The following is a 24,142-nucleotide window of genomic DNA, read 5'->3' as shown; positions in this document are numbered from 1 at the left end:
GTTCAATCTAAAAGTAACTCATTGGGTACAAGTGATGATAGGGGAAGAGAAAGATAAGGAGACCAATATAGTAGATACAACAAAAATGGAAGAGAAGAAAAGCATATATTTCCAAAGGTATGTAAGTGTCTAAATTGTCATTCAAATTCCTGTTAAATCTAAAAGTAACTCATTGGGTACAAGTGATGATAGGGGAAGAGAAAGATAAGGAGACCAAAACAGGGTAGAGAGACAAGGTTGAGGAAGATTTGAGAGATAAGGGAGGAGGTGTTAGATAGGAGGGTATGGATGAGCAGAATAGAGAAGGGTAAAATGACCCCCCAAAAAATTGGGAAAAAGTGCAGTAAAAGGAGAAGACTGATTGTAATGCTATACAACAATTGCTATAGAAGCATAGACTAACTTTTATCTTTCCTTCTCGTTCTACCATTTCCCAGGAGACCAAAACAGGGTAGAGAAACAAGGTTGAGGAAGATTTGAGAGATAAGGGAGGAGGTGTTAGATAGGAGGGTATGGATGAGCATAATAGAGAAGGGTAAAATGACCCCCCAAAAAATTGGAAAAAAGTGCAGTAAAAGGAGAAGACTGATTGTAATGCTATACAACAATTGCTATAGAAGCATAGACTAACTTTTATCTTTCCATCTCGTTCTACCATTTCCATTGTTTCTTGAGTTTACCAAGTTTATTTAAAATGAATGAATGAGTCAGGGTTTACTCTTTTATAAATAAAGATTATATGTACCTAAATGCTGATTGGATCCAGATCCAGCTGTACATGTTTATCCTGGTCTATTTTCTTGTGATTATGATTTATTTATGAAAATCTAAGTAACTAAAGAAAAAATATACCACACAATAAAATAAACAATAAAAACATAAGTATTTTCTTGTGATTATGATTTATTTATGAAAATCTAAGTAACTAAAGAAAAAATATACCACACAATAAAATAAACAATAAAAACAGTGTCCACTCATCAGTTGCTCAAGGCTCTCAAGCTGCAGATAAAACAGATGGAAGAAAGAGAGGCCCTTGGACTACCCCCTATCAGGATTGAGAGGCAAACTACGTCCAAGCGTAATACAGGGAATAGTTTGATGAAACAGGTTAGTAAAACTTACTGAAATAGCGACCCACATAAACAAAAATGAGGGAAAAATGTAGGTGCTGAAAGATGAGATCTAACTGAAAAAGAAATTTGGACCCAGGTAGAAGAAATTCGCTGAAAAGTAGCCACTAATCAAAGGGTCCCTGTCTCTTTTTACACACGAGATTTTTAGGTTTTTCCTGAGGAGTCTAACACGACCTACTGGTAGATACCTACATTACTTTTTTTCTACCTACTCATTTGAATCTCAAATTTCCGTCGGTTTTCTGAAGAAATCCAAGAAACAAAACAATTCCGATTCTAGTTCAGCGTCCAAAGAAACTTTCAGTCAGGTGAACTGGAAACGTTTACAATTACAATTGAGGAAAGTAGACGTGGCGTCAACAACATCGGAAGATAAATCGGACGAGGATGATGGTGAAATCTCGGATGAAATATACGAGAAAATTGTTCAATGTCCACTCTGTACAAAGAAGATTCAAGAGAATACGAATTCATGGAAAGTGAACCATTTGAAACAGTGTGCGGTGAAACATAAAGTGTCCACTCATCAGTTGCTCAAGGCTCTCAAGCTGCAGATAAAACAGATGGAAGAAAGAGAGGCCCTTGGACTACCCCCTATCAGGACTGAGAGGCAACCTACGTCCAAGCGTAATACAGGGAATAGTTTGATGAAACAGGTTAGTAAAACTTACTGAAATAGCGACCGACCCATATAAACAAAAATGAGAGAAAAATGTAGGTACTGAAAGATGAGATCTAACTGAAAAAGAAATTTGGACCTATGTAGAAGAAATTCGCTGAAAAGTAGCCATTAATCAAAGGGTCCCTGTCTCTTTTTACACACGAGATTTTTAGGGTTTTCCTGAGGAGTCTAACACGACCTAATGGTAGATACCTACATTACTTTTTTCTACCTACTCATTTGAATCTCAAATTTCCGTCGGTTTCGGAAGAAGATTATAAGAACCATCATGTTTCTGCTCATCACGATTCGAACCATCTTATTGTGCAGATGACCAGCAAAGATCCCAGCATTCAGTTGGCAATGGCACTCTCAGCTTCATTGCAAGAAGCACAAGAGGCGGCCCTTATAGAGGAAACATCAAATCTGTTTGAAGCTGGCTTGGAATCTGAAGCCATGGAGTGTTGCAAAACACTTCAAACACTCCCCATGCTTCAACCTGGACCTTCAACTTCAAACAAAGGTATTTAAATCAGTTAAATTATGAACAAAGTTTAGCACGGCCTAATGTTTGGAAATATGAGGCGACTGTTCCAGCACAAGTGTGCGTTTTTTGAGACAGATAGTTATTTACAGGGAAAAGACACTGCTTTAGTATTATTTTTAATGGCATTTTTCATTTATTCGGGGTGGAACGAATTTCGAACACAAGGAACACAACTTGACAGTTTCATTTGTACACGTTGAGTTTATTTCATGTCTAACAAGAGTACAATAATCATTCATACCTACTTTTTTTCTACAGTTAAAAAGTCGAAATCGACTACTGTTCCGGTGTTATTGACTCGATCGAAGGAAGATAGAGAGCGACTCATTGCAGAGAAAGTTGAGAAGCTGGTTTTCCTTCAGGAAGAATTTCATCTACCTCCTCTGCCTGCGGAACCTTATCGTCTGAAGTCGAAGACTCTGAAACAGTGTGCTATTTTTTCTACAGTTAAAAAGTCGAAATCGACTACTGTTCCGGTGTTATTGACTCGATCGAAGGAAGATAGAGAGCGACTCATTGCAGAAAAAGTTGAGAAGCTGGTTTTCCTTCAGGAAGAATTTCCTCTACCTCCTCTGCCTGCGGAACCTTATCGTCTGAAGTCGAAGACTCTGAAACAGTGTGCTGTGTGATACTTCAGAAATTGTGATGTTAGAAGAATACTTTGATGACAAAATATCCGTCCGGAATTTGAATCCAGGTAATATGGAATATGGAACCAATGGATTAGGTTGAATTTGAATCCATATTATGGATCCAATATGGAGTAATGAACTTCATCGGTGTGTCAACATCTCCACTTGTGAACGTAATCCCTGAATATGTTTTGATGAAACATTATGACACGAAACTGCTCTTTCTTTCTTGTAATTTTCTACTATTTCGAAATGTTTGTACTGAACTGGGCTTGGTGCTTTGAGGCGATCCTAGGGATACGCCCAGTCCAGTACTCCTGGACTAGACGGGATCGACCTCGTGGCACACTTCCATGTAGTCGGGATGGCGCATGATGCTCTTGATCATGTCCTTCAGCATCGTGTAGCGAGGGACGATCGGGTACACTTTCGAGTCCACGTACTCTATCTTGAGGTCTCGTATTAGATTCCTAAGCCCTGTATATTTTTTCAAAAGCCTATACAAGTCGTTCGTCATTTGTGTGTTCTCGCCCTCGATCTGAGCAGTGGTCATGTCACACAGGCGGTCAAGTCGTTCTCGCTTCTTATCCTCCTCTTCCGCCATTTTGGCCGCCGAAGGGGAAATAAAAAAAAAAAAAGCAGAAGGGGAAATATTTCTTCCAATGCTCATGGAAACATTAAAAAAAAAGTCATACTCGTAACTTCAGTATTGACCAGATATATGATTTGACTGAAAAGCTTAAATTAACGTACTATTGTTTCTTTCAGGATGTACGGAATTTTTCTTTTTCTTCTACAACTTCTAGATACCGAGATAAATCGATTTAAAAAATACCGGTAAATCGTGAACTTTGACGTCACTCCCGTAGGCGATGACGGCATAATTCATGACTCCCGCTCGTTTGTGCGCAAGCGTTTCTGCGCATTTTGACGTGAAATCTGACATCACAACTCTTTAAATTAACGTACTATTGTTTCTTTCAGGATGCACGAGGTTGGGATTTGCATCAAATGGAAAACTGTAATGACGAGTTGCATTACACTTCAACCTATTTGAAGTATGGAAATCCCGAGAAAATAACAACCAGTACCAGTAGTAGTACCTGTAGAGAATTATCTAGTGAAAAGCAGTATACAGAGGTACGTTCTATTGCCTTTGTTATGTAATAATGTCACTTGTACAATAATGAAAGGTGAACATTTGATAACTAAGCACTCACAAAAATACCAATCATTTTTACCACTCCTCTTTTGCGCGAGAAACATTTTGATTGGTTTGGCTATGAAGTCCTTTAAAAATTATTATGTATCAACAAATTCCCTGCTTTTATTTTTTTTTTCTTCGGAAAAGCAGTATACAGAGGTACGTTCTATTGCCTTTGTTATGTAATAATGTCACTTGTACAATAATGAAAGGTGAACATTTGATAACTCATAAAAATACCAATCATTTTTACCACTCCTCTTTTGCGCGAGAAACATTTTGATTGGTTTGGCTATGAAGTCCTTTAAAAATCTATTATGTATCAACAAATTCCCTGCTTTTATTTTTTTTTTTTTCGTAAGAGACACCTACTTCCCTTTGAAGATAACTGACCCTTAACTGTAGTTATTTTTCATTTTGCAGGTTGAATTGAATATTCTGGAAGAACTGGAAACTTTGTTTAGTTCTATGAAAACAAAAAACAAACCCGAGTCCTATGTGAAGAGTTGTATTACATCTTCTAGCTCAACAGAAACTCTCATGAAGATGAAAGAGACAAGGAAAGGGATTGTTAACCAAAGTCATAACGAGATGATACACATGAAAGAATTGAAAACACTATCAAAGAACTTGGGTGCAATGGTTGGAAAACAAGCACTAAGCGACATAGTGATTTATACCAAACAAGAAACTGCCATACCTTGTCATAAGATTATACTGTTGAGTAGAATACCGATGTTATTATAAAAATTATGATTAGGATGGTAGAGATCTACCTTTCATAATAAAATACATATTAGATATTAGGTAGGTAACAAAATTCAATAGTTCTATTCGATTTCCATATTATTTAAAGAGGTTTGTACGTTCGTTGGTACGTACCTTGTCCATTTTGTTAAAGAGTTCGAACATTATGTATTAAGACTAATCCAAAGCGTTCGATCGCTGAGGTTGCCTTTTCCAATAATCACTCCAATTTTGCCAAATTTTCCAAATGTCAATAAATGACTATTATAACAACCTATCCTTTTTTTCAAAACTGTTTGTATAAAGCTATTGGTTACGACAGCATCATAAAAGAAAATCCTTGGAGTTCTGCAAGGAACTGCATCAAGCACCAAAAGCGTTGAGGCTCACAGTGCCACTTGTGATACTTCAGAAATTGTGATGTTAGAAGAATACTTTGATGACAAAATATCCGTCCGGAATTTGAATCCAGGTAATATGGAATATGGAACCAATGGATTAGGTTGAATTTGAATCCATATTATGGATCCAATATGAAGTAATGAACTTCATCGGTGTGTCAACATCTCCACTTGTGAACGTAATCCCTGAATATGTTTTGATGAAACATTATGACACGAAACTGCTCTTTCTGTGAACCAAGAACAAACAGGAGAATTTAGTCTTCTTCTTTCACTTTGCCACTTTCCCAATTTCATTTGGGGTTGGCATTTCCCTCTTTTAGTCTCAACCTCCAAAGACCTCGAGTCACTGCTTCCTCTCTTCTCCATCCCCTCTCTCTCAAATCCTACTTCATCGGTGTGTCAACATCTCCACTTGTGAACGTAATCCCTGAATATGTTTTGATGAAACATTATGACACGAAACTGCTCTTTCTTTCTTGTAATTTTCTACTATTTCGAAATGTTTGTACTGAACTGGGCTTGGACATTATGACACGAAACTGCTCTTTCTGTGAACCAAGAACAAACAGGAGAATTTATTCTTCTTCTTTCACTTTGCCACTTTCCCAATTTCATTTGGGGTTGGCATTTCCCTCTTTTAGTCTCAACCTCCACAGACCTCGAGTCACTGCTTCCTCTCTTCTCCATCCCCTCTCTCTCAAATCCTCTTGCACCTTATCTCTCCTCCTTAACTTTAGTCTCTCTCTCTCTCTTTCCTCTTTTTTATTCCTCTTCTTTCAATCCTTCTCTTCCCTCCTCTTCTTCCAGGAGCCATTGCCGTCGATCGAGTCCCATTTCTTGCGTTGACGACCGCAAGTGAATCTAGTATGGGACGGACACTCACCTTTCTTTCAATTTTCTTACCTTTCTTGTATTTGTCTACTATTTCGAAATGTTTGTACTGAACTGGGCTTGTTGCTTTGAGGCGATTTTGTACTCACCTTTCTTGTATTTTTCTACTAGGTATTTCGAAATGTTTGTACTGAACTGGGCTTGTTGCTCTGAGGCGATTTTCTACTCACCTTTCTTGTAATTTTCTACTATTTCGAAATGTTTGTACTGAACTGGGCTTGTTGCTTTGAGACGATTTTCTACTCACCTTTCTTGTAATTTTCTACTATTTCGAAATGTTTGTACTGAACTGGGCTTGTTGCTTTGAGGCGATCCTAGGGATACGCCCAGTCCAGTACTCCTGGACTAGACGGGATCGACCTCGTGGCACACTTCCATGTAATCGGGATGGCGCATGATGCTCTTGATCATGTCCTTCAGCATCGTGTAGCGAGGGACGATCGGGTACACTTTCGAGTCCACGTACTCTATCTGGGAACGAAAGAGGAGAGGTTTAACTTGAGTGATTTTCTGTTTAAGTGTTGATTGGAGCTACTTTGCCTATGTAGTAAAGGGAGGTGGTATAACCTATTTTAATTTCCTTTGTCAAATCCCCTGAACAGATCACTGAGGTTAACCAACGTTGCATGTGACTGGTAATACTGGTATCCGGTATCCGGCTGGGTGACTATCTGGACAATCGCTTGCTGCTGGCTTTTTCCGGCCCCACTCAGGCTGGATGAAATTTGCAGGTAGCTTGTGTGATGAGTTGGGTGTTTTGTCGCCGAATGCAGGGTAAAACTCCCCGTCACTAACTTCAACAGTGAAGTTAAACTGAGTAATGCCGGTACTGTTCAAATGTACTTATGTAGTACTACGTAGTTTTGAGTTTGATTTTTCATCAATAAATTATTGTTCTTCCTCTTGTCAAAGAAATATCTATGTCCATATCTTTTTATTATTCATACCTTTTTTACGTAGCTTTCGAGAACAAATCGAGTTTAGAGATAATAAATATTTTCTTTTGAGACCATGCCACGATGTTACTTTGTATACTGTGCAGATTTTACTCTTGGAAAAGTTTTCATAAACAGAAAGTGTACCTATAAAACATTCCCTTCAACTTATTTTCAGACAGTGAAAACTGCCTTGAATAAAGTGCAAATTGTTGCTAAGTAGCTTCGTTAGAGATAATAAATATTTTCTTTTGAGACCATGCCACGATGTTACTTTGTATACTGTGCAGATTTTACTCTTGGAAAAGTTTTCATAGACAGAAAGTGTACCTATAAAACATTCCCTTCAACTTATTTTCAGACAGTGAAAACTGCCTTGAGTAAAGTGCAAATTGTTGCTAAGTAGCTTCATCTAATAACCTAAACACGAACTTGAATTCTGGGACATGCTCCAGTTATAAATAAAAATAAATAAGTAGGTACATCATTTATCTACGTAATTTCGATACGAATGTTTAAAATTGAAAGTGGGTCGTTAATAGAATAAATTTCAACGGGCGTTTAAAAACAAGTTAATTTTTATTTTAATACATAAATGATTTCGAAATGATTGTTTAAAATTGAAAAAGGTGGAATTAATAAAATGGCGGTCTTCCACACATCAAATTTTGACAATACTTATTTTGACACAATTTCCATCAACTCCATGGTTTAGCATGCCTTCTTTCTGCTCTCTTTCCTTTCTCTTTTGGCCATTTTTCTCGCTCTTGAGTGAAGTGAACTCGAACTTTCATCACTGCTAAATAAAAATCTCTTTTTTGCTGACCTTTTCCTCTTATCTGCTTTCGACAATCTCTTTCCTTTCGAGTGCTTTTCTCCCATTTCATAACTTTCATATCCATCAGTATTTACATCGTCTGAATATTCACTTTTCATTTCCGTCTCCCTCTTTACCTTTACATTCATTAGTTTCTTGCTTCCTCGACTACGGCTAGCATTCTCAGCCATTTGGTAGTAGCATTCCTTTTCCTGCTCTGTCATGGAATTCCATATTTCTCCTGCTTGCTTGGCAACACTGGACGCTGGTTGTCCTTTGTACTCGTAGCATTCTCAGCCATTTGGTAGTAGCATTCCTTTTCCTGCTCTGTCATGGAATTCCATATTTCTCCTGCTTGCTTGGCAACACTGGATGCTGGTTGTCCTTTGTACTCATCTTGACGTATCAGTTGTACGTAAAAATTGATGTACGGGTTTCGGTTGTACTTCATATTTTTAGAGCTTCAGATATTCCTAGAGCAAATTTTTATAAAATTTTGGACCTTTACGGATTAAAACTATGAATTACTCTGTTATTAAGTTCAAGTAATAAATTGGCTACTTTGTAGTCAATTCTTTCAAACTATTCAAAGGTCTTGGGAAGTAATACAGTGGCCTTGTTTTATTAGAATCTCCAGTACAAGTACATATTACTAACTTGCAACTTTCATCCGCACTATAGTAGCTAATGGAATGAAAGGTGAATATGTTGAATTTCTACCAGTAAGTACATAGCCAAATGAACTGTAAACCTTTTACTGGGGGGCACCCGTTCAAAGAGATTTTTGTATTAAAATATTGGCTAATGAACGAATACCTCTACAATTTGAAATGGACACCCCTTTTAATATTTCAATAGGTGATGGTGGAAATCTTAGAGCAAGATGTAAGGAGGGTTGGTTTACATGAAAAAGGAATGCTGAAAAGGAAAAAAAAAAGGCTGGGAGCAATATTTTCTAGGTGAGCCTACCACTTTCTCATCCTAACTACACACTATAGGTACCTAGTACCTACTCATGTCAGGGGGACACTAGCGCCCAGGGACACGGTCATTATAGTCACTATAATCCAATCAATAGTGTATTGGATACAATTCACGTCAAGTAATAGCACATCTCAATCTGTCACAGTGCTGTCTTATACCCACACCTTCATAGTTATTACTTGAACATATTATGTCTATTAATGGGCATATTTATAGTGGGAAAATCTAGACTATTCTAGACAAAAAGTTTTACCCAATTAGTTTGTTTTCCAGACCAAATCAAAGGCCAGAAAAGTCCAAAGTGCAATCGTCCGATCCAGACAGTGAAGAAGAAAGTTTCAGTGATGTCTTCAAGCTGAAGAAATCCAAGAAACAAAACAATTCCGATTCTAGTTCAATTGCACTTGGAAACCTCAGAAACCCGTTGAAAAGGAGAAGGATTCACCTAAAGAACCTGAATCTATGGCCACCAGTATGGCTGTATCTCCTAAACAAGATAAAGTTGTAGACAAACCAAGTGTATATCATTATGACAGCGACATCTACGATCAGGAAACTATTGCTTCGTCTAAAACTAGTGACACTGAGCTAGTAGTTAATAGTGATACTGAAGTGCGCCACTCTCTAAGATCAGTCAACTCTATCTATGACAAAAACACACTCCCTTATAATGCAAGTCAAACAAAAACCAAGGAGCAAACGACAACTCCAAATAAAGGAAATTATTCTTCCCAAACCGTAGCTTCCCCAGAACTATTCTCAGATAGCGATTCTGATGAAGATAACAATAGAAACGTATTAAATGTACCTAGTATCAAAGCAAATACTCAGCAAAATCTACATCAGCTAATGAATATGATGGAGAAAGATATCGAACCAACATGTCCTGAAAACAAAACGTTTGATGAGGTGAAGAAGAGAAAACGTAGACTCTCACCGAGTCCTTTGGACAACTTGAAAAGATCTAAGCATACTTCAGTGGAACATAAAAGTAGCTCGAGCTCCAGTGACCTACCCCGACTAAAGCAGGTAAATAAAGTCAATACGCTGTATGTAAATAAAGAATTAGATTCTGCCACAAACCTGATGAAGAAGAATAATCTGTCTGTTCCTTGTGTTGCAGGGAAAGATGCTATGAAATCCAGACCTACTGCCAGAAACCTTGCCATTGACTTTGACAAAATTGAAGTGGATACGAGTCAACCAAACAAAACATTAAACCTAACTGTGGAGAACTTGAAACTATTTGATGAAATAAATGAAACGTCTCAACACCAGGACAATTCCTTCTTTGAAAAAGAAACTTTAATTGTAAGAGATAAGAACGGAGCAAAGCACCAAGGCTCTGATAAATCAAGTCTTGCATCTTCCTTGTTCTTTGAATCTTGTATGAATCGAAACAAAAAATCCGTCTCCAAATTGAACTCCAAAGAAGACATTTGTACTGTTAAAAGGAGTGATTCAGGTCAAGAAAAAACCAAAATCCATCCAACCAAGATTGATTCATTACATTTGAAAAGAAAGAAAGTACCTACACCAGACTTTCTAAAGGTTAAATTTGATCAAGGTAAGATCGTTGAAATTAAATCAAGCAGTACAGATGACTCGGACTGTTATCCAACGAAAGCTCTCTCTCAGTCCTACAAATTTTCGCAAAAGCTGAAAAAACATACCCCAACTAAACAAGGTAAGATCGTTGAAATTAAATCAAGCAGTACAGATGACTCGGACTGTTATCCAACGAAAGCTCTCTCTCAGTCCTACAAATTTTCCCAAAAGCTGAAAAAACATACCCCAACTAAAGCTCGCAATACTTTGTATCATAGTCAGCCCCAAAAGAAATCTACAACACACAAGCCATCGCGATCCCTATCTCAGCCGAGGAAAAATACGAACTTGTTTGACACGGATAGCTCAGATGAATTTACTGAGATAACTAAACGTAAACCAAAGCAAACGCAAGATATTAGCTTCGGAATTCTCAGTCCTATTCCTCGACTCAATGAAAGAGATACAAGTATACATAAGGAATCAGAAACGAAAGAAAGACAAGGCTCGCGTCCAGATTTTCAAGCGAGTCCTGTAGGAGACACTAATAAATATTCCCCGCAAACGCAAGATATTAGCTTCGGAATTCTCAGTCCTATTCCTCGACTCAATGAAAGAGATACAAGTATACATAAGGAATCAGAAACGAGAGAAAGACAAGGCTCGCGTCCAGATTTTCAACCGAGTCCTGTAGGAGACACTAATAAATATTCCCCTAGAAAGTCAAACGAGATACGATCAATGGCACTAGATGATTCAAGGGATTTAAATCAATCGAATCGTCAAAAATCAATATTTTCACCTGTCATCGCTGAAAAAACTGCCGGGAAAACAAATGATGTGATTCAAGGGATTTAAATCAATCGAATCGTCAAAAATCAATATTCTCACCTGTCATCGCTGAAAAAACTGCCGGGAAAACAAATGATCCGTACATTTCTTATGGTTCAAACAAATCTAGTCACAAAAAATCTATATTTTCGCCTGTCATTCCCGGAGCTAGGGATGGAAAATTATGTAGAGATGAGAATGATATTGCTTCTCTCAGATTTAATTCAGATAGTTCTGAACACTCTGGCTCAAGTCCGTCAGAACCAGAGATAATCAGTAATACAAGAAATGTTTCGAAAACAAAAAAGTCTCCAGAGTTTTCATCTAGGCTGTCTCTTTCACCACGGGATAGTGATATCGCTCTGTCAAGAAGAAAATATAACAAGTCAGACTCACCACCCCAGACAAATAATAGAAATATTGGTGATCAAAGCAGGTCGAATGAAAATTTGAGTTGTTCAATTCCTGTCCTGTCACCAGCCAGAGATTTCTGGGAGTATCCTGATCCTGTACATGATGACATCGTAGTAACATCACCCACCAAGCCTCCAAGTGATCCATCTCCCAAATTCTTCTCTCCACCAAGATATGTATGGGATGATCCCGCCTACCAAGACAATTGTATGTTTCCTAACGAAGACCCCTATATGGTGGACACTCCTACTAGTCAGTATGAACAAAACCTAGAAAGCAGAAGATTGTCAAATGTAGACGAACAGGCCTCACCGCCGCAAACTACATTCTTCTCTCCACCAAGATATGTATGGGATGATCCCGCCTACCAAGACAATTGTATGTTTCCTAACGAAGACCCCTATATGGTGGACCCTCCTACTAGTCAGTATGAACACAACCTAGAAAGCAGAAGATTGTCAAATGTAGACGAACAGGCCTCACCGCCGAAAACTATGAAGTATAACGAGTCACACTCCCGCACTGATTCGTCTTCAGATACAAATCCAAAACATGGGATTGGTTTATTTGAACAAAAACTATTACGCCTATCACAACCCTTGCAAAACTCTCAGTTCATGAAGAAATGTAGCGAATATTTCAAAGACAAAGAACTAAAGCTTGGTGACCAAAGTGGTAACCAATATTCTGCGGTGGAAAAATCATCTGTATTGAGCAAACCATCAAGTACCCAACATTCAAAGTCAATCGTAGCCCCTCAACATATGCATCTCTCCCCTGAAGTTATCATTAATAAACCTGAAGGTCTTTTAGATGATTCAAGCTCTGAAAGTCTATGGAAACTAAGGACTAAACATTACGAACATTCTAAGAATAGAGTAGACGGTCTTGATAAAGAGGACACTGATCATTCGGATGGAGACTTTATTTCTTCAAAACTGTCCTCTGATAAAACAAACCGAACTTTAAGTAAAGAAAACGCCACCAATAGTATTGAGAAAGACAGATTGAAAACTATTAAACAAAAATATGCTATTTCTTCATCAGATTCAGAAAAAGGGAAAACGTTTAAACTCAATAAAACTGGAAATACAATTAAAGAGACTTTTGCCAAAATAAAAGAAAGCAAAAGTAAAAAGCATACAAATATTTCAAGTTGTGACTCGGATAATGATTATTTAACACTTGATGTTCAAACATCTAGAGGCCAACCTGATTCTTTTGGTAGTAAAGACAACTCTGCTGATAGTCATACAACCGCTACAGATTCTAAAAAGAAGAACAACTTGGACAGAATAGGATTAGAGAGAACTAAAAAATATGCTGATATGTCATTATTATTATTATTATTATTATTATTTTTAATTTGTTTCTTGGATATCAGACAAGATCTTTATTTGCGACAATCTCTCCATTTGTTTATCTCTGGTTCTTTTTATGAATGGTTCTTTCGTTTCTCTTGTTACTTCATCATCTATTCTATTGTTATTAACACCACTATTGTCATTACCACCACCTCCACCACAATCATTATTACCTGAAGATCCCCCATCAAATCCTCCCCCAGATGAAACTCCATCAAATTCTCCTCTAGAAAAAACGCCATCAAACCCTCCTCCAGAAAAACAACCATAATCAATCATATTTTCCTCCAGAATAGCTCCTATCATATCCTCCCCTTCTTCTAGAATAACCATCATCATATCCTCTAGAGACAACCATAATCAATCATATTTTCCTCCAGAATAGCTCCTATCATATCCTCCCCTTCTTCTAGAATAACCATCATCATATCCTCTAGAATACCTATCATCATATCCTCCTCCAGAATACCCATCATCATATCCTCCTCCAGAATACCCTCTATCATATCCTCCTCCAGAATACCCTCTATCATATCCTCCTCCAGAATACCCTCTATCATATCCTCCTCCAGAATACCCTCTATCATATCCTCCTCCAGAATAACCATCATCATATCCTCCTCCAGAATACCCATTATCATATGAGTTGTAATGGTCAGGATTGTCCGGATAGTTATCATCATTTGCGGGTCCAGCATATGTGTCATGTGGATATCCTCCAAAATTACTTGCCGGACTTACATAAGAGCTCCCCGAATGAATACCTTCCTTGCCTTCTTGATGCTCTTCTACTTCTTTTGGCTGCCCTTCTTTCCTTTTACTTTCCATCGATTCCTAGTTATCATCATTTGCGGGTCCAGCATATGTGTCATGTGGATATCCTCCAAAATTACTTGCCGGACTTACATAAGAGCTCCCCGAATACCTTCCTTGCCTTCTTGATGCTCTTCTACTTCTTTTGGCTGCCCTTCTTTCCTTTTACTTTCCATCGATTCCATTTACTCTACCTTTTCTTCTCTTGTTAATAGATGTGGGTGTGCCTTTGCTTTATGTTTTAATTCGTTCTTTTCCATTGGTGTCAAATTGTGAAATCCCGTGTTTGGCATAGTATTCATATTATTTGTGCCAGGAGCATAAATATTGTCAGGAATAATAGTCCTTTGGCCTGCTTTATGTTTTAATTCGTTCTTTTCCATTGGTGTCAAATTGTGAAATCCCGTGTTTGGCATAGTATTCATATTATTTGTGCCAGGAACATAAACATTGTCAGGAATAATAGTCCTTTGGCCATATATATTCATTTGGTCAGCAAAATTATTATTCATATTAGGAAAATTGTTATTCATGCCAGGAGAATTATTATTCACACCAGGAAAATTATTATTATTGCCAGGAAAATTATTATTATTGCCAGGAAAATTATTATTCATGCCAGGAATGTTATTCATGCCAGGAAAATTATTATTCACGCCAGAAAAATTATTATTCATGCCAGGAAAATTATTATTCTTGGCAGGACTATTATTGTTCATAGTATCAATGCCAGGAATATTGGTACCTATGCCAGGAATATTAGTATCCATGCCAGGAATATTATTCAATGTGCAAGTCCCTTACGTATAGGTAAATTTTGGTGCTATTTCTTTGTAATACCCAGAAATATAATGACGGGATTTGAGTGTGAAAATTGTGTTGCGTTAGTGTTACTGTTGAGGAATTTTGTGTCAGTGAGTTTTAGCGATGTAGTGACTTTGTAGTGTAATATTGTGTGATGGAAATTTACTATACAAAGTAAATTTCCATCACACAAGTTAGTGTTACTGTTGAGGAATTTCGTGTCAGTGAGTTTTTGCGATGTAGTGACTTTGTAGTGTAATATTGTGTGATGGAAATTTACTATACAAAGTAAATTTCCATCACACAATCGCCCATCTGATGAGAGGCATACTACGACACAGACCACAAGCGTCCAATGTAGCAGTTGTTTCATCGCTACGAAATAAAAACGGCGGTGAAACACTCATCTTTAAAAAAAAAGGAGAGTGGTACCACAAGCGTCCAATGTAGCAGTTGTTTCATCGCTACGAAATAAAAACGGCGGTGAAACACTCATCTTAAGTGAAACATCCAATAGGTAAGGTATTGTGTCCAAATCTTTGATTTCTCCTGAGGGTGTTTTACTATTGGACTTGTTATTTCGCACGTACCTAAAAGTTTGTCCTTGAGAAGAATGGAGCTTGAATGCTACTGAACTAATCTCAGTTGCAGCCAAAAAAATGGATGACTGACTATTCGGTGACGAATCGGACATACAAAACGACCAGTTAATCATCGTAGTCATCATCATCATCACCAAAAACGCCGTGATGTCCTCTGCTATAATCATAACCTTGGTAGTAAGGGAAATCACTGTAGGTGTGTTGATCATAATCATTATCGTCATTGTAACCCTGATGACCAAAACCTCCTCCCCCATGACGACCATAACCTCCACCATGACGACCATAACCATAACCATAATCCCCATAGTATCTTCCATAACCACCAGAGTGTCCTCCATGTCGCTGTCTATCTATTTCACCCTGGGCTATTCTAGCTCCACGTAGTTTTCCGAGAGCCTCACGGTAGTTGTATACTTCTTCATCATGTTCATGTGAATAATCTCTGTTTCCATATCGACCACTATATCCTGGGAGTTGTTCGTTGTCATATCTACTGTAGGTCCTTGGACGATGAGAACGATATGAAGAGCTAGCACGCAATCCTTGACTGTCTAAATAATTATTGGGTGATCTGTGAGAAAGGGATCTGCTTCTATATCCTGAGTTGAAATAACTACTCATGATTGTCTTTCTTCTTTCACTTCACATATACTAGATTCAATTACACCAAAAATTAGGGGATGGTTTTACTGTGATTATTTTATGTTTTGTGTGTGGTATGTAATATGTTACCTGTTTCGGAAGAAAATCAATGTTTTATTTGAGTGAGTTTAATTAGTAAGAATGTTGTGTAGAAAATTGTGGTTTAAGAGAAAATATTGTGTGTTTATAAATGAAGTGCTCGTTCAATTATTGATTTGGAAAGTCCCCCAGCCAAAACTTGGCTAGTTCGACCTTTACTTTGCGATGTTTCTGTTCTGTTCTTGTGGCCATCTGAAAATACCACAAAAACCTTCCTAGTGTTTTTTTTTTCATGAGATTGTCTTCAAGAACAGATTTGAAAATAATTTCAACAACAATTTTGGTTTCTTTTTCGTGACTTCGAGTTTGTTTTATTTGATTTCATCAGAGTGAAGAAAAGTAATGGAAAGTAAAAACATATAAAATACAACATGCTGATCTTAGAGACAAATACTTGTATCATTCTAGTATCGGCTGTAGATAATTCCAGTAAATTGTTAACAACCATTTCACCAGTTGTCAAAACCACCATGATCAAAGTCATTCCCACCATCTTGATCATACCCACCATCGTGATCATATCCAACATCGTGATCATACCCAACATCCGAGACAAATACTTATATCATTCTAGTATCGGCTGTAGATAATTCCAGTAAATTGGTTTAGGTTATAACCATTTCACCAGTTGTCAAAACCACCATGATCAAAGTAATTCCCACCATCTTGATCATACCCACCATCGTGATCATATCCAACATCGTGATCATACCCACCATCGTTCAATTTTTATTTTCCGTTCTTATGAAAGAGTTCAAAGATGTGTGACGTCAGACTTTACGCAGTTGTTTTTTTCGTCCGCTAGGTAGTGCCAGTATGCAAGTACGCTTGCGGAGGAGCAGAAAGAAATGCGCACAAACCCCAACATCCTGATCATAATACCCACCGTCTTGATCATAATACCCACCGTCATCGTAACTATTGTTATATCCATAACTATTGTCAGGCCCATAACTATTGCCATAATCATGTGCTTGGTCATTGACAGAAATGCGCGGGTAATGACCATAACCGTGGTGCGTCCCGTATCCACCACCATAACCATACCCTCCATACGGCACATACCCTCCAAACGGCCCATACCCCCCATACGGCCCATACCCACCATACCCTAACCATACCCTCCATACGGCACATACCCTCCAAACGGCCCATACCCCCCATACGGCCCATACCCACCATACCCTCCATACCCACCATACCCACCATAGTGACCTCCATGTCGCAGTCTATCTAATTGATCTTGAGCAAGTCTTGCTAGCATTAGTTTTTCAAGAGCTTCTCGGTAATTGTACACTTCTTGAGTGTCGTTATGGTCATGCGAATGATCCCTATGCCTATATTGATCTTGGGATTCATTATATCTTCTTGTTCTCGTTCTAGGGGTGTTATATGTCTCAGAATTGTAATGACTGGTTCCTGGTCGGTGAGAGCTACCTTCTGATTCTGAATTTTCTAAATAACTATTCCGAGATTGTCTTCGAGCAAGATACCTTTGGGAAGTGAGATGACTAGATCTGCCTGCATATGTCGAATTGGGAAAATCACTCATTTTTTTTTCCCTACACACCCAAGATGAAGTTCAGGTAGAAACAGTTAAGTAAAGCGCTAATTATAATGTGTTAAATATTGAGAAGATTGTCTTCGAGCAAGATACCTTTGGGAAGTGAGATGACTAGATCTGCCTGCATATGTCGAATTGGGAAAATCACTCATTTTTTTTCCTACACACCCAAGATGAAGTTCAGGTAGAAACAGTTAAAGCGCTAATTATAATGTGTTAAATATTGAGGATACCACTGGAAAGCTTGAGGCTAGAGAACTACTATAGAAGCCTCTGTATTGTACGGAACATCACGACTATTAGTATTGTTAAAATATGGGTATTTGACTCACATGCCATAATCATCTCTTCATCGGGTATCGTGTATGTATTATCGCATGTGTTATTCAGACCTCACTACCTCTACCTCTACCTCAGTTCATTTCTGAACGTCAATCTCACTCCTTCGCTCGAAGTTGCGGATTTCGTAGTTTACAATTTTTTTGTTCAATCACCAGTTGAAATTCGCGTATTTAGTGAGCTAGTGGGTGGATTATATCGTGCACGCAGTCTGGTTTTAATATACACATAGCTGAGCTCAGTACATGGAATTTCGTATTAGCAGAGTATGAGATGAATCTCAAGTCGCGTTTATGCAGACGTTTTCCAATTCATTAATGATTCATTCCTAGTCGTGTGCAAGATTTTGAAATGAAATTCTTGTTTTCATTTCCAAATTCCAAGAGTAACAGTTTCTCCTAATTCTAGTCAATATTGACTTTATTATTGCATATTGCACAAATAATAGCCTAATTTATAGACAATAATTTCTCCCCCCTCAAAAGATGGTGCGCAGAGGAGCTGCAAGTACAAAAAATACAATAGTTAAAATATGGGTATTTGACTCACATGCCATAATCATCTCTTCATCGGGTATCGTGTATGTATTATCGCATGTGTTATTCAGACCTCAGTAACCTCAGTTCATTTCTGAACGTCAACCTCACTCCTTCGCTCGAAGTTGCAGATTTCGTAGTTTACAATTTTTTTGTTCAATCACCAGTTGAAATTCGCGTATTTATTTACGAGGACAAAAAGTATTATCCCTTAACTTAAAAAATAAATAACATTATTTCCTCAAGTTGTAGGAAATCCCATCGGTATTTATTTACGAGGACAAAAAGTATTATCCCTTAACTTAAAAAATAAATAACGTTATTATTTCCTCAAGTTGTAGGAAATCCCATCAAGTCTCTTGTATTTAATTATTTTCATTGATATCAAGTTTGTGTTCAGTGTTTGTATAAGTTTATAGCGGGAACTCATCAAATCATAACTTTTCATAGGTTTTCTTTGGAGAAATATTCTAGTGCACTCTTTATATGGAGGAGGATATTTCGGGATTGGTGAACATCCAGATTTATCAAGTTTTAATTAGCTAGCCGTTCCGGGAACGAACATTACCTGTTTAGGATAAATTTCCCTCCGGGCGGGAATCGAATCCATTACCTAGCGCTTACAAAAGACGTACCTTGCAAGCTAACTAGGCTGGCTCTTATGATTCTCTATTGTAATTTTTAATACCTTTTCTGAAATGTTTCCAGCGATTTCGTCCTCAAAATGTTCATCTGACCCCTTCTTAAACGCTTCCTGAAATGGTTTCAGTTACACTTCACGCTGTGTTGGGGTGACCATTATCACTGACCACACCATAGTCACAGGTAACTCATACTCTTGTGGAATATTGATGAGCTACTCTAGACACTGACCACACCATAGTCACAGGTAACTCATACTCTTGTGGAATATTGATGAGCTACTCTAGGAACCGACATGTCAATCAGGTTGGTTGGTCCTCCTTGATAAATTATGAGCTCAATATCCAGAGGGAGAAAAAGAGTGGAGTGACTGAATTTGAGTTGCCATTCGGATAAACTTGGCTTCCTGCACTGGTGTATAACACACCCCCGCGGGGCCTAGGGCATTTAAATGGTCCCTCTTAAAATTGGAACATCCCTCCCCCCTCCTCCTTCCCTGGGTCAATATACTATTGAACCAAAGGGTCCTCAGGCGAAACCTTGCGGGGGTACCGGAAAAAGTACGTCACTGATTTTCTACTAGGTCAAACCGCCAAAAAGGGGGCCTAACGAGGAAACACTATAATCTGGCAAGTTTAGGATTTGAAATTTGAAGAAATCCGTATTTTAAGATGTAGATAAGAAGGATTCAAGAATGTTAGAAATAACGAGGCGGATTCTGGTATGAATAAAACGTTCACCTGAAATCAACAATTAATTTCTCCAAACATCTCTATTATTTTGTTTTGGATCCGGATGCTGTCAAAAGCGTTCTAAACATAGAATCGTACTGGCCATAACCTGTATAATTATACATGTGATGTCTGATGTATATGCATAACTATAGATATACAGCGCCGGTACTCATGTGGTGCACATCTAGACGGTATTATTTACTTTAGAGCAGCTATTCTCAACATTTTTTTCCGTGGGCCATATTTTGAGTGTCCCGAACTTTACGCGGAACACAGGTCAAAAGACTAGCTAAAAATGCATTGCTAAGGGCCTCTATTGAGAGCTCCAGAACTGAAGTTCGACATCATCGAATACGATTTGTATCTGGATTGGTGCAGAGGTGAACATGTGTAGTCAGTGGTCATATATTACTGGCATTTAAGCTACCAAGGGCTACATAGGAAAGCTTAGGCCGCAGGTTGAGGTATGGCTGCCTTAAAGGAACTTTCGTACCCGTGTGTTTGTTTGAACGGGGAAGATTTCATACAGGCAGAATTATTTTTATTGCCCATACCGGATGGTTTAAATCTAACCAGACGTCTGGTAAACAGGAGGGCGCGGATTCAATTCCAGCCGAGACTTTTATCCTTCTTTATTAGATTTGATCACATAATAGAGCCCATGTTTTGGAAAATACGTCAGGTAGAGTTGTATTTTCCTTTCAGAATTTCTCCTACGGTTTAGTACTGGCACTATGTCGCTATCACACCAAAAGAGAGGAAATCGGAAAAGAAAAATACGACTTTCGTATCAAATTAGTATTGTAGTTAACTCTCAAGGGTCTATTGTTAGGTGTTTATTAAATAATGAAAAGGACTTGGTTCTCACACTTAGTGCTCTGCACTCTTTTATCGCCTTGAAGCTTGGTGCTTTCGCCAACCCAAACTACCTAGTAAGTGCGAACTACGACCATACCCCTGGCAATCTAGCGAAGCAACACAGCAGGTACGGAAGACTTATGCCAGTTATTGATAATCATCTGACAGATTTATACCTATGCTATAAATCATATTGTAATTTATTGTTGCAAAATTCACGACTCAAGTTTTAATTGACAGAAAATATGTATGAGGAAGACAGAGGAGGGTAAGAATGGATATTTATAAAGGAAAAAAGGCAGATAAAAGTGGGCAATTGGGCATGGATACTCCTTAAATTATCCTAAAGATCGGTTGCCCTGTACCTAATTTGAAAAAAAGTTCAAAATAATACAGTTTTTAATGGTCTGACCTCGAGCTTCGTCTTCGTTCGTGTACAGAAAATTAGGTCCTCATGTTGTTGGAACATTGTGGGATACCCTGTAGTTATGAGTATGGGAATATATACCTACCCAATGTTCATTGTGTATTCTGCACTATAAATTATTAGTATCAGTATCATGCGAGATTTCAGTACAAATTCTGAGCGTGGGGGGCTCTGAGTAAGCAAAAACTCTTTCCAACTTGTTCCCTCTGGAATCCTGTATTGTAAATATGTAAACTTTCAACGTCTATAACATTGTAAATATTGAATTTTACATGTGTTTGCTTAAGGGCACCTTTAATACTACGGACATAGGTACCATTATTTGGCTCTGTATTTTTTTCAATATTTATTTCATTCAGTGAATCCTGTTGGAAAATGCCTCCGCTCTTGAATGGGATGCGGGAAACATAGTCACATCAGTTGTGATACAAATCACATTTACGGGTAGAATCATGCAGAACACAAGATCCACGTCTATCTAAGAATGGAAAAGTCTGGTTAGAAAATTTCCGTTGCGCTGCAGCATAGCTTGAAGGCTGTACAATTAAAATAACTCAGGTGAATAGTCAATTCGTATTTCGTACCCATCTTTCCATATGCATAGCTCGAAAATATTTTTACATTTTCTTCTTGCAACACAATATTCACAATGAAAGCATGAAGAAAGAATCGTCACTTTTTACCAGGCATAAAAAATATTCTTTTTGGGGTTTGAATGTTTGATAAAGGGAAATCTAAAAGCGTACATAGTTCTTATCGTCCCGAAATCGAAAGGAGGACAAGATGGGAGAAAGATTGCCTTTCCAAATCCCTGTTTATAATATTACAAAGAATATCACTATATACCTACGTTACCTCATGTTGTATCTTCCTTGTGCTAAGGTCATGATAATCTTGACTTTGGAAGGTGCTGCTTTGAAAATATCAAGATATGACTTTCATTAACATTTTCATCAATAAGTTCACTAGATCTGCTTCTCCATCATTGTTCATTGTTTACCAGCTTGTAGCTTAAACTGAAAGACTACTAGGTAACTAAGGATATAAAAACTTTCTGATCATCCTGTAGCATCGGCATCGCGTTGAAAAATGTCTCCTGAGAATCATTCCAGTGAACATTGAAAATTTCTAGTATGCATATTTAATTCAACATTATCTGTCCTATTAGGCTCAGCTTAATATAAACTTCCGTGTAGACTAATAATTTCTTGGCAACTTGTGCTTTTTCCCCATAGGCTTTCTGATGAAAAGGAACTGTTTACATAAAATGAATGACAAAATACATGAACATGTTGGCTATGAACAAACCGAAGGATGTAGAGACGTTCAGACACCATGCCAATACCAGGTGCCTGAAAATTAATCAGTTTCATTATTATTTAGATACTTACATGATTTTGTGATTAGTGTACATTATTATTTACAAATTTCCCATGTCATTTCCTTTGCAACTGGTGTCAATCAGTACCTAAGCCTTGGATCAATAGCCTTGTATAATAGAACAATACATATTCGTATTATTTACAAGGATTAGGTATAATAAAACAGCTCGCATTAGATATCAAAAAGGATTTAAGTATGTATTTCAGTATTAGTGGATGTGCCTAGTGCTCCGTACAAGCAAACAATTGGAGAGTTTGGCGTCTCCACTAATTCATTGGAATTATACTACTCGTATCTCGTATGTACCTAATATTATAGTAATCTCTATCAAAACACAATACAATCTTATTAATGAAATTGCTAGATAGCTATAGCTACCAAAATACCAAGAAGCCGAAAATTATCCTCCCGCTGGTCTGTGTTTACATATTCAATGCAAATTTTCAGAAGTACAAAATCGTGACTGTATAGTATTAAGCTTTAACGTTAAGTATTTCAGCATAGAATGTGCACACAGTTTACTTCGTCCGAAACGAAAAATACGCAGGAACATGTGTAAGATAGATACCGGCAGCAATTTATTTTCAAACAACTTTAGATACATAAATAAAATGTATCATGTTTTGGCTACTGTCAACCAGTCACGAGTTCAAGATAAGTGGGGGTCTTATCACAGAGCCTCGAGGCATTTTCATTATTACCATGTTCAGCTTGTACATTGCCTCTCCATTTCAGAATAATTTCCTGATGCCTGCTCAAAGATAACTTTAACGCTTTAACGAGTGGATAGATAGGTGACGTATTGGATCCTGTCTTCCTTCTCTCTTCGATTTCGGGACGATAAGACCATAGCAGTTACAGTTCCCTCTGTCAAACCTCTTAAAAAAAAGCTATATTCAATATCGCTAAGCCGCTGACTACAGGGTGGACTCAATCAGAACACAACACCCTGTAATTGACGAGGGATTTTTCCCTCCCGTCTAATACGTCTGGCTAAAAGAAGGTAAGCTGTCTTCCTTCTCTCTTCGATTTCGGGACGATAAGACCATAGCAGTTACAGTTCCCTCTGTCAAACCTCTTAAAAAAAAAGAACTAGGGTGGTGTGGATATTTTAGGGTCCACTCAGTCTGAGGACAGCTAAGGAACTTTTTAAAATCTCAGTGAAAAGTGAGGCAGTAAACCCCAGATTGACCGCACAGAAAAAATGTGCCCATAGACCCATTTGATTAGAAAAAGGTGTCCATTTGATAAACCATTAAGAAATTAAGGCAAATCACAGAATTTCTTGTTTCTTTTTGAAGTTTCATAGAGGCAACTGTAACTGCTAAGGTCTTCTTGTCCCGATCTGTTCAGGATAAAATCCGCCCGGGGCGGGAATCGAACCCGCGACCTATCTCTCACAAGGCAGACGTACCACCAACCAACCTAACTAGGCTGACGATGGCATATTCTATTATGTGATCACACTGATTAGTGATTACATATAATTATAATCTAATTGTGAAGAGTATAAGCTACTTCTGTTCTTCTTTTCAAGATGCTGTCTTCCTTCTCTCTTCGATTTCGGGACGATAAGACCAT

General features: G+C 37.9%; 9 protein-coding genes across 10 annotated transcripts; 4 read left to right on the top strand and 5 right to left on the bottom strand.

Annotated features, from left to right (window-relative positions):
• The first annotated feature begins 1,017 nt into the window (after nt 1-1,017).
• LOC103505651 lies at nt 1,018-2,973 on the top strand. Its single transcript, XM_008470007.1, has 4 exons — nt 1,018-1,110; nt 1,385-1,792; nt 2,128-2,320; nt 2,603-2,973. Exons 1-4 carry the CDS (start codon nt 1,018-1,020, stop codon nt 2,971-2,973), a joined length of 1,065 nt encoding a protein of 354 aa, XP_008468229.1.
• A 10-nt stretch (nt 2,974-2,983) lies between these two features.
• On the bottom strand, nt 2,984-3,646 carry LOC103505650. Its single transcript, XM_008470006.3, has one exon. It carries the CDS (start codon nt 3,644-3,646, stop codon nt 3,299-3,301), a length of 348 nt encoding a protein of 115 aa, XP_008468228.1. The 3' UTR covers nt 2,984-3,298.
• Nucleotides 3,647-3,960: 314 nt separating this feature from the next.
• On the top strand, nt 3,961-4,927 carry LOC103505649. The gene is made up of 2 exons (XM_026820946.1): nt 3,961-4,116; nt 4,604-4,927. The coding sequence occupies exons 1-2, from the start codon at nt 3,988-3,990 to the stop codon at nt 4,925-4,927; spliced, it is 453 nt and encodes a 150-aa protein (XP_026676747.1). The 5' UTR covers nt 3,961-3,987.
• A 2,778-nt stretch (nt 4,928-7,705) lies between these two features.
• On the bottom strand, nt 7,706-8,567 carry LOC103505639 (high mobility group B protein 7-like). Its single transcript, XM_008469995.3, has 2 exons — nt 8,279-8,567; nt 7,706-8,168 (listed from the first exon to the last, which is right to left on the bottom strand). Exons 1-2 carry the CDS (start codon nt 8,423-8,425, stop codon nt 7,869-7,871), a joined length of 447 nt encoding a protein of 148 aa, XP_008468217.1. The 5' UTR covers nt 8,426-8,567; the 3' UTR covers nt 7,706-7,868.
• An 801-nt stretch (nt 8,568-9,368) lies between these two features.
• On the top strand, nt 9,369-11,261 carry LOC103505648. The gene is made up of 3 exons (XM_026820945.1): nt 9,369-10,525; nt 10,646-11,131; nt 11,230-11,261. Exons 1-3 carry the CDS (start codon nt 9,421-9,423, stop codon nt 11,259-11,261), a joined length of 1,623 nt encoding a protein of 540 aa, XP_026676746.1. The 5' UTR covers nt 9,369-9,420.
• A 92-nt stretch (nt 11,262-11,353) lies between these two features.
• On the top strand, nt 11,354-13,292 carry LOC108251949. Its single transcript, XM_017442513.2, has 2 exons — nt 11,354-11,905; nt 12,077-13,292. The coding sequence occupies exon 2, from the start codon at nt 12,132-12,134 to the stop codon at nt 13,290-13,292; it is 1,161 nt and encodes a 386-aa protein (XP_017298002.1). The 5' UTR covers nt 11,354-11,905; nt 12,077-12,131.
• Nucleotides 13,293-13,333: 41 nt separating this feature from the next.
• On the bottom strand, nt 13,334-14,235 carry LOC108251948 (abscisic acid and environmental stress-inducible protein-like). The gene is made up of 3 exons (XM_026820939.1): nt 14,111-14,235; nt 13,547-13,949; nt 13,334-13,464 (listed from the first exon to the last, which is right to left on the bottom strand). The coding sequence occupies exons 1-3, from the start codon at nt 14,111-14,113 to the stop codon at nt 13,460-13,462; spliced, it is 411 nt and encodes a 136-aa protein (XP_026676740.1). The 5' UTR covers nt 14,114-14,235; the 3' UTR covers nt 13,334-13,459.
• Nucleotides 14,236-15,439: 1,204 nt separating this feature from the next.
• LOC103505636 (hornerin-like) lies at nt 15,440-15,958 on the bottom strand. The gene has a single exon (XM_017442511.1). It carries the CDS (start codon nt 15,956-15,958, stop codon nt 15,440-15,442), a length of 519 nt encoding a protein of 172 aa, XP_017298000.1.
• A 426-nt stretch (nt 15,959-16,384) lies between these two features.
• LOC103505635 (protein spalt-accessory-like) lies at nt 16,385-17,866 on the bottom strand. Of its 2 annotated transcripts, none has more exons than XM_026820936.1 (4): nt 17,276-17,705; nt 16,939-17,183; nt 16,643-16,789; nt 16,385-16,476 (listed from the first exon to the last, which is right to left on the bottom strand). In XM_026820936.1, exons 1-3 carry the CDS (start codon nt 17,297-17,299, stop codon nt 16,684-16,686), a joined length of 375 nt encoding a protein of 124 aa, XP_026676737.1. In that variant the 5' UTR covers nt 17,300-17,705; the 3' UTR covers nt 16,385-16,476; nt 16,643-16,683. The 2 variants fall into 2 exon arrangements, with proteins under 2 accessions (XP_026676737.1, XP_017298009.2); XM_017442520.2 differs by lacking the exon at nt 16,385-16,476 and adding an exon at nt 17,736-17,866 and having other exon boundaries at nt 16,635-16,789; nt 17,276-17,571.
• Nucleotides 17,867-24,142: the final 6,276 nt, after the last annotated feature.

This window comes from Diaphorina citri, unplaced genomic scaffold (genome assembly GCF_000475195.1).
Source record: "Diaphorina citri unplaced genomic scaffold, Diaci psyllid genome assembly version 1.1 scaffold187, whole genome shotgun sequence".
Lineage (NCBI taxonomy): Eukaryota > Metazoa > Arthropoda > Insecta > Hemiptera > Psyllidae > Diaphorina > Diaphorina citri.
The sequence above is the reverse complement of the archived record's forward strand: the minus strand, read 5'-3'. Positions and strand labels throughout refer to the sequence as shown.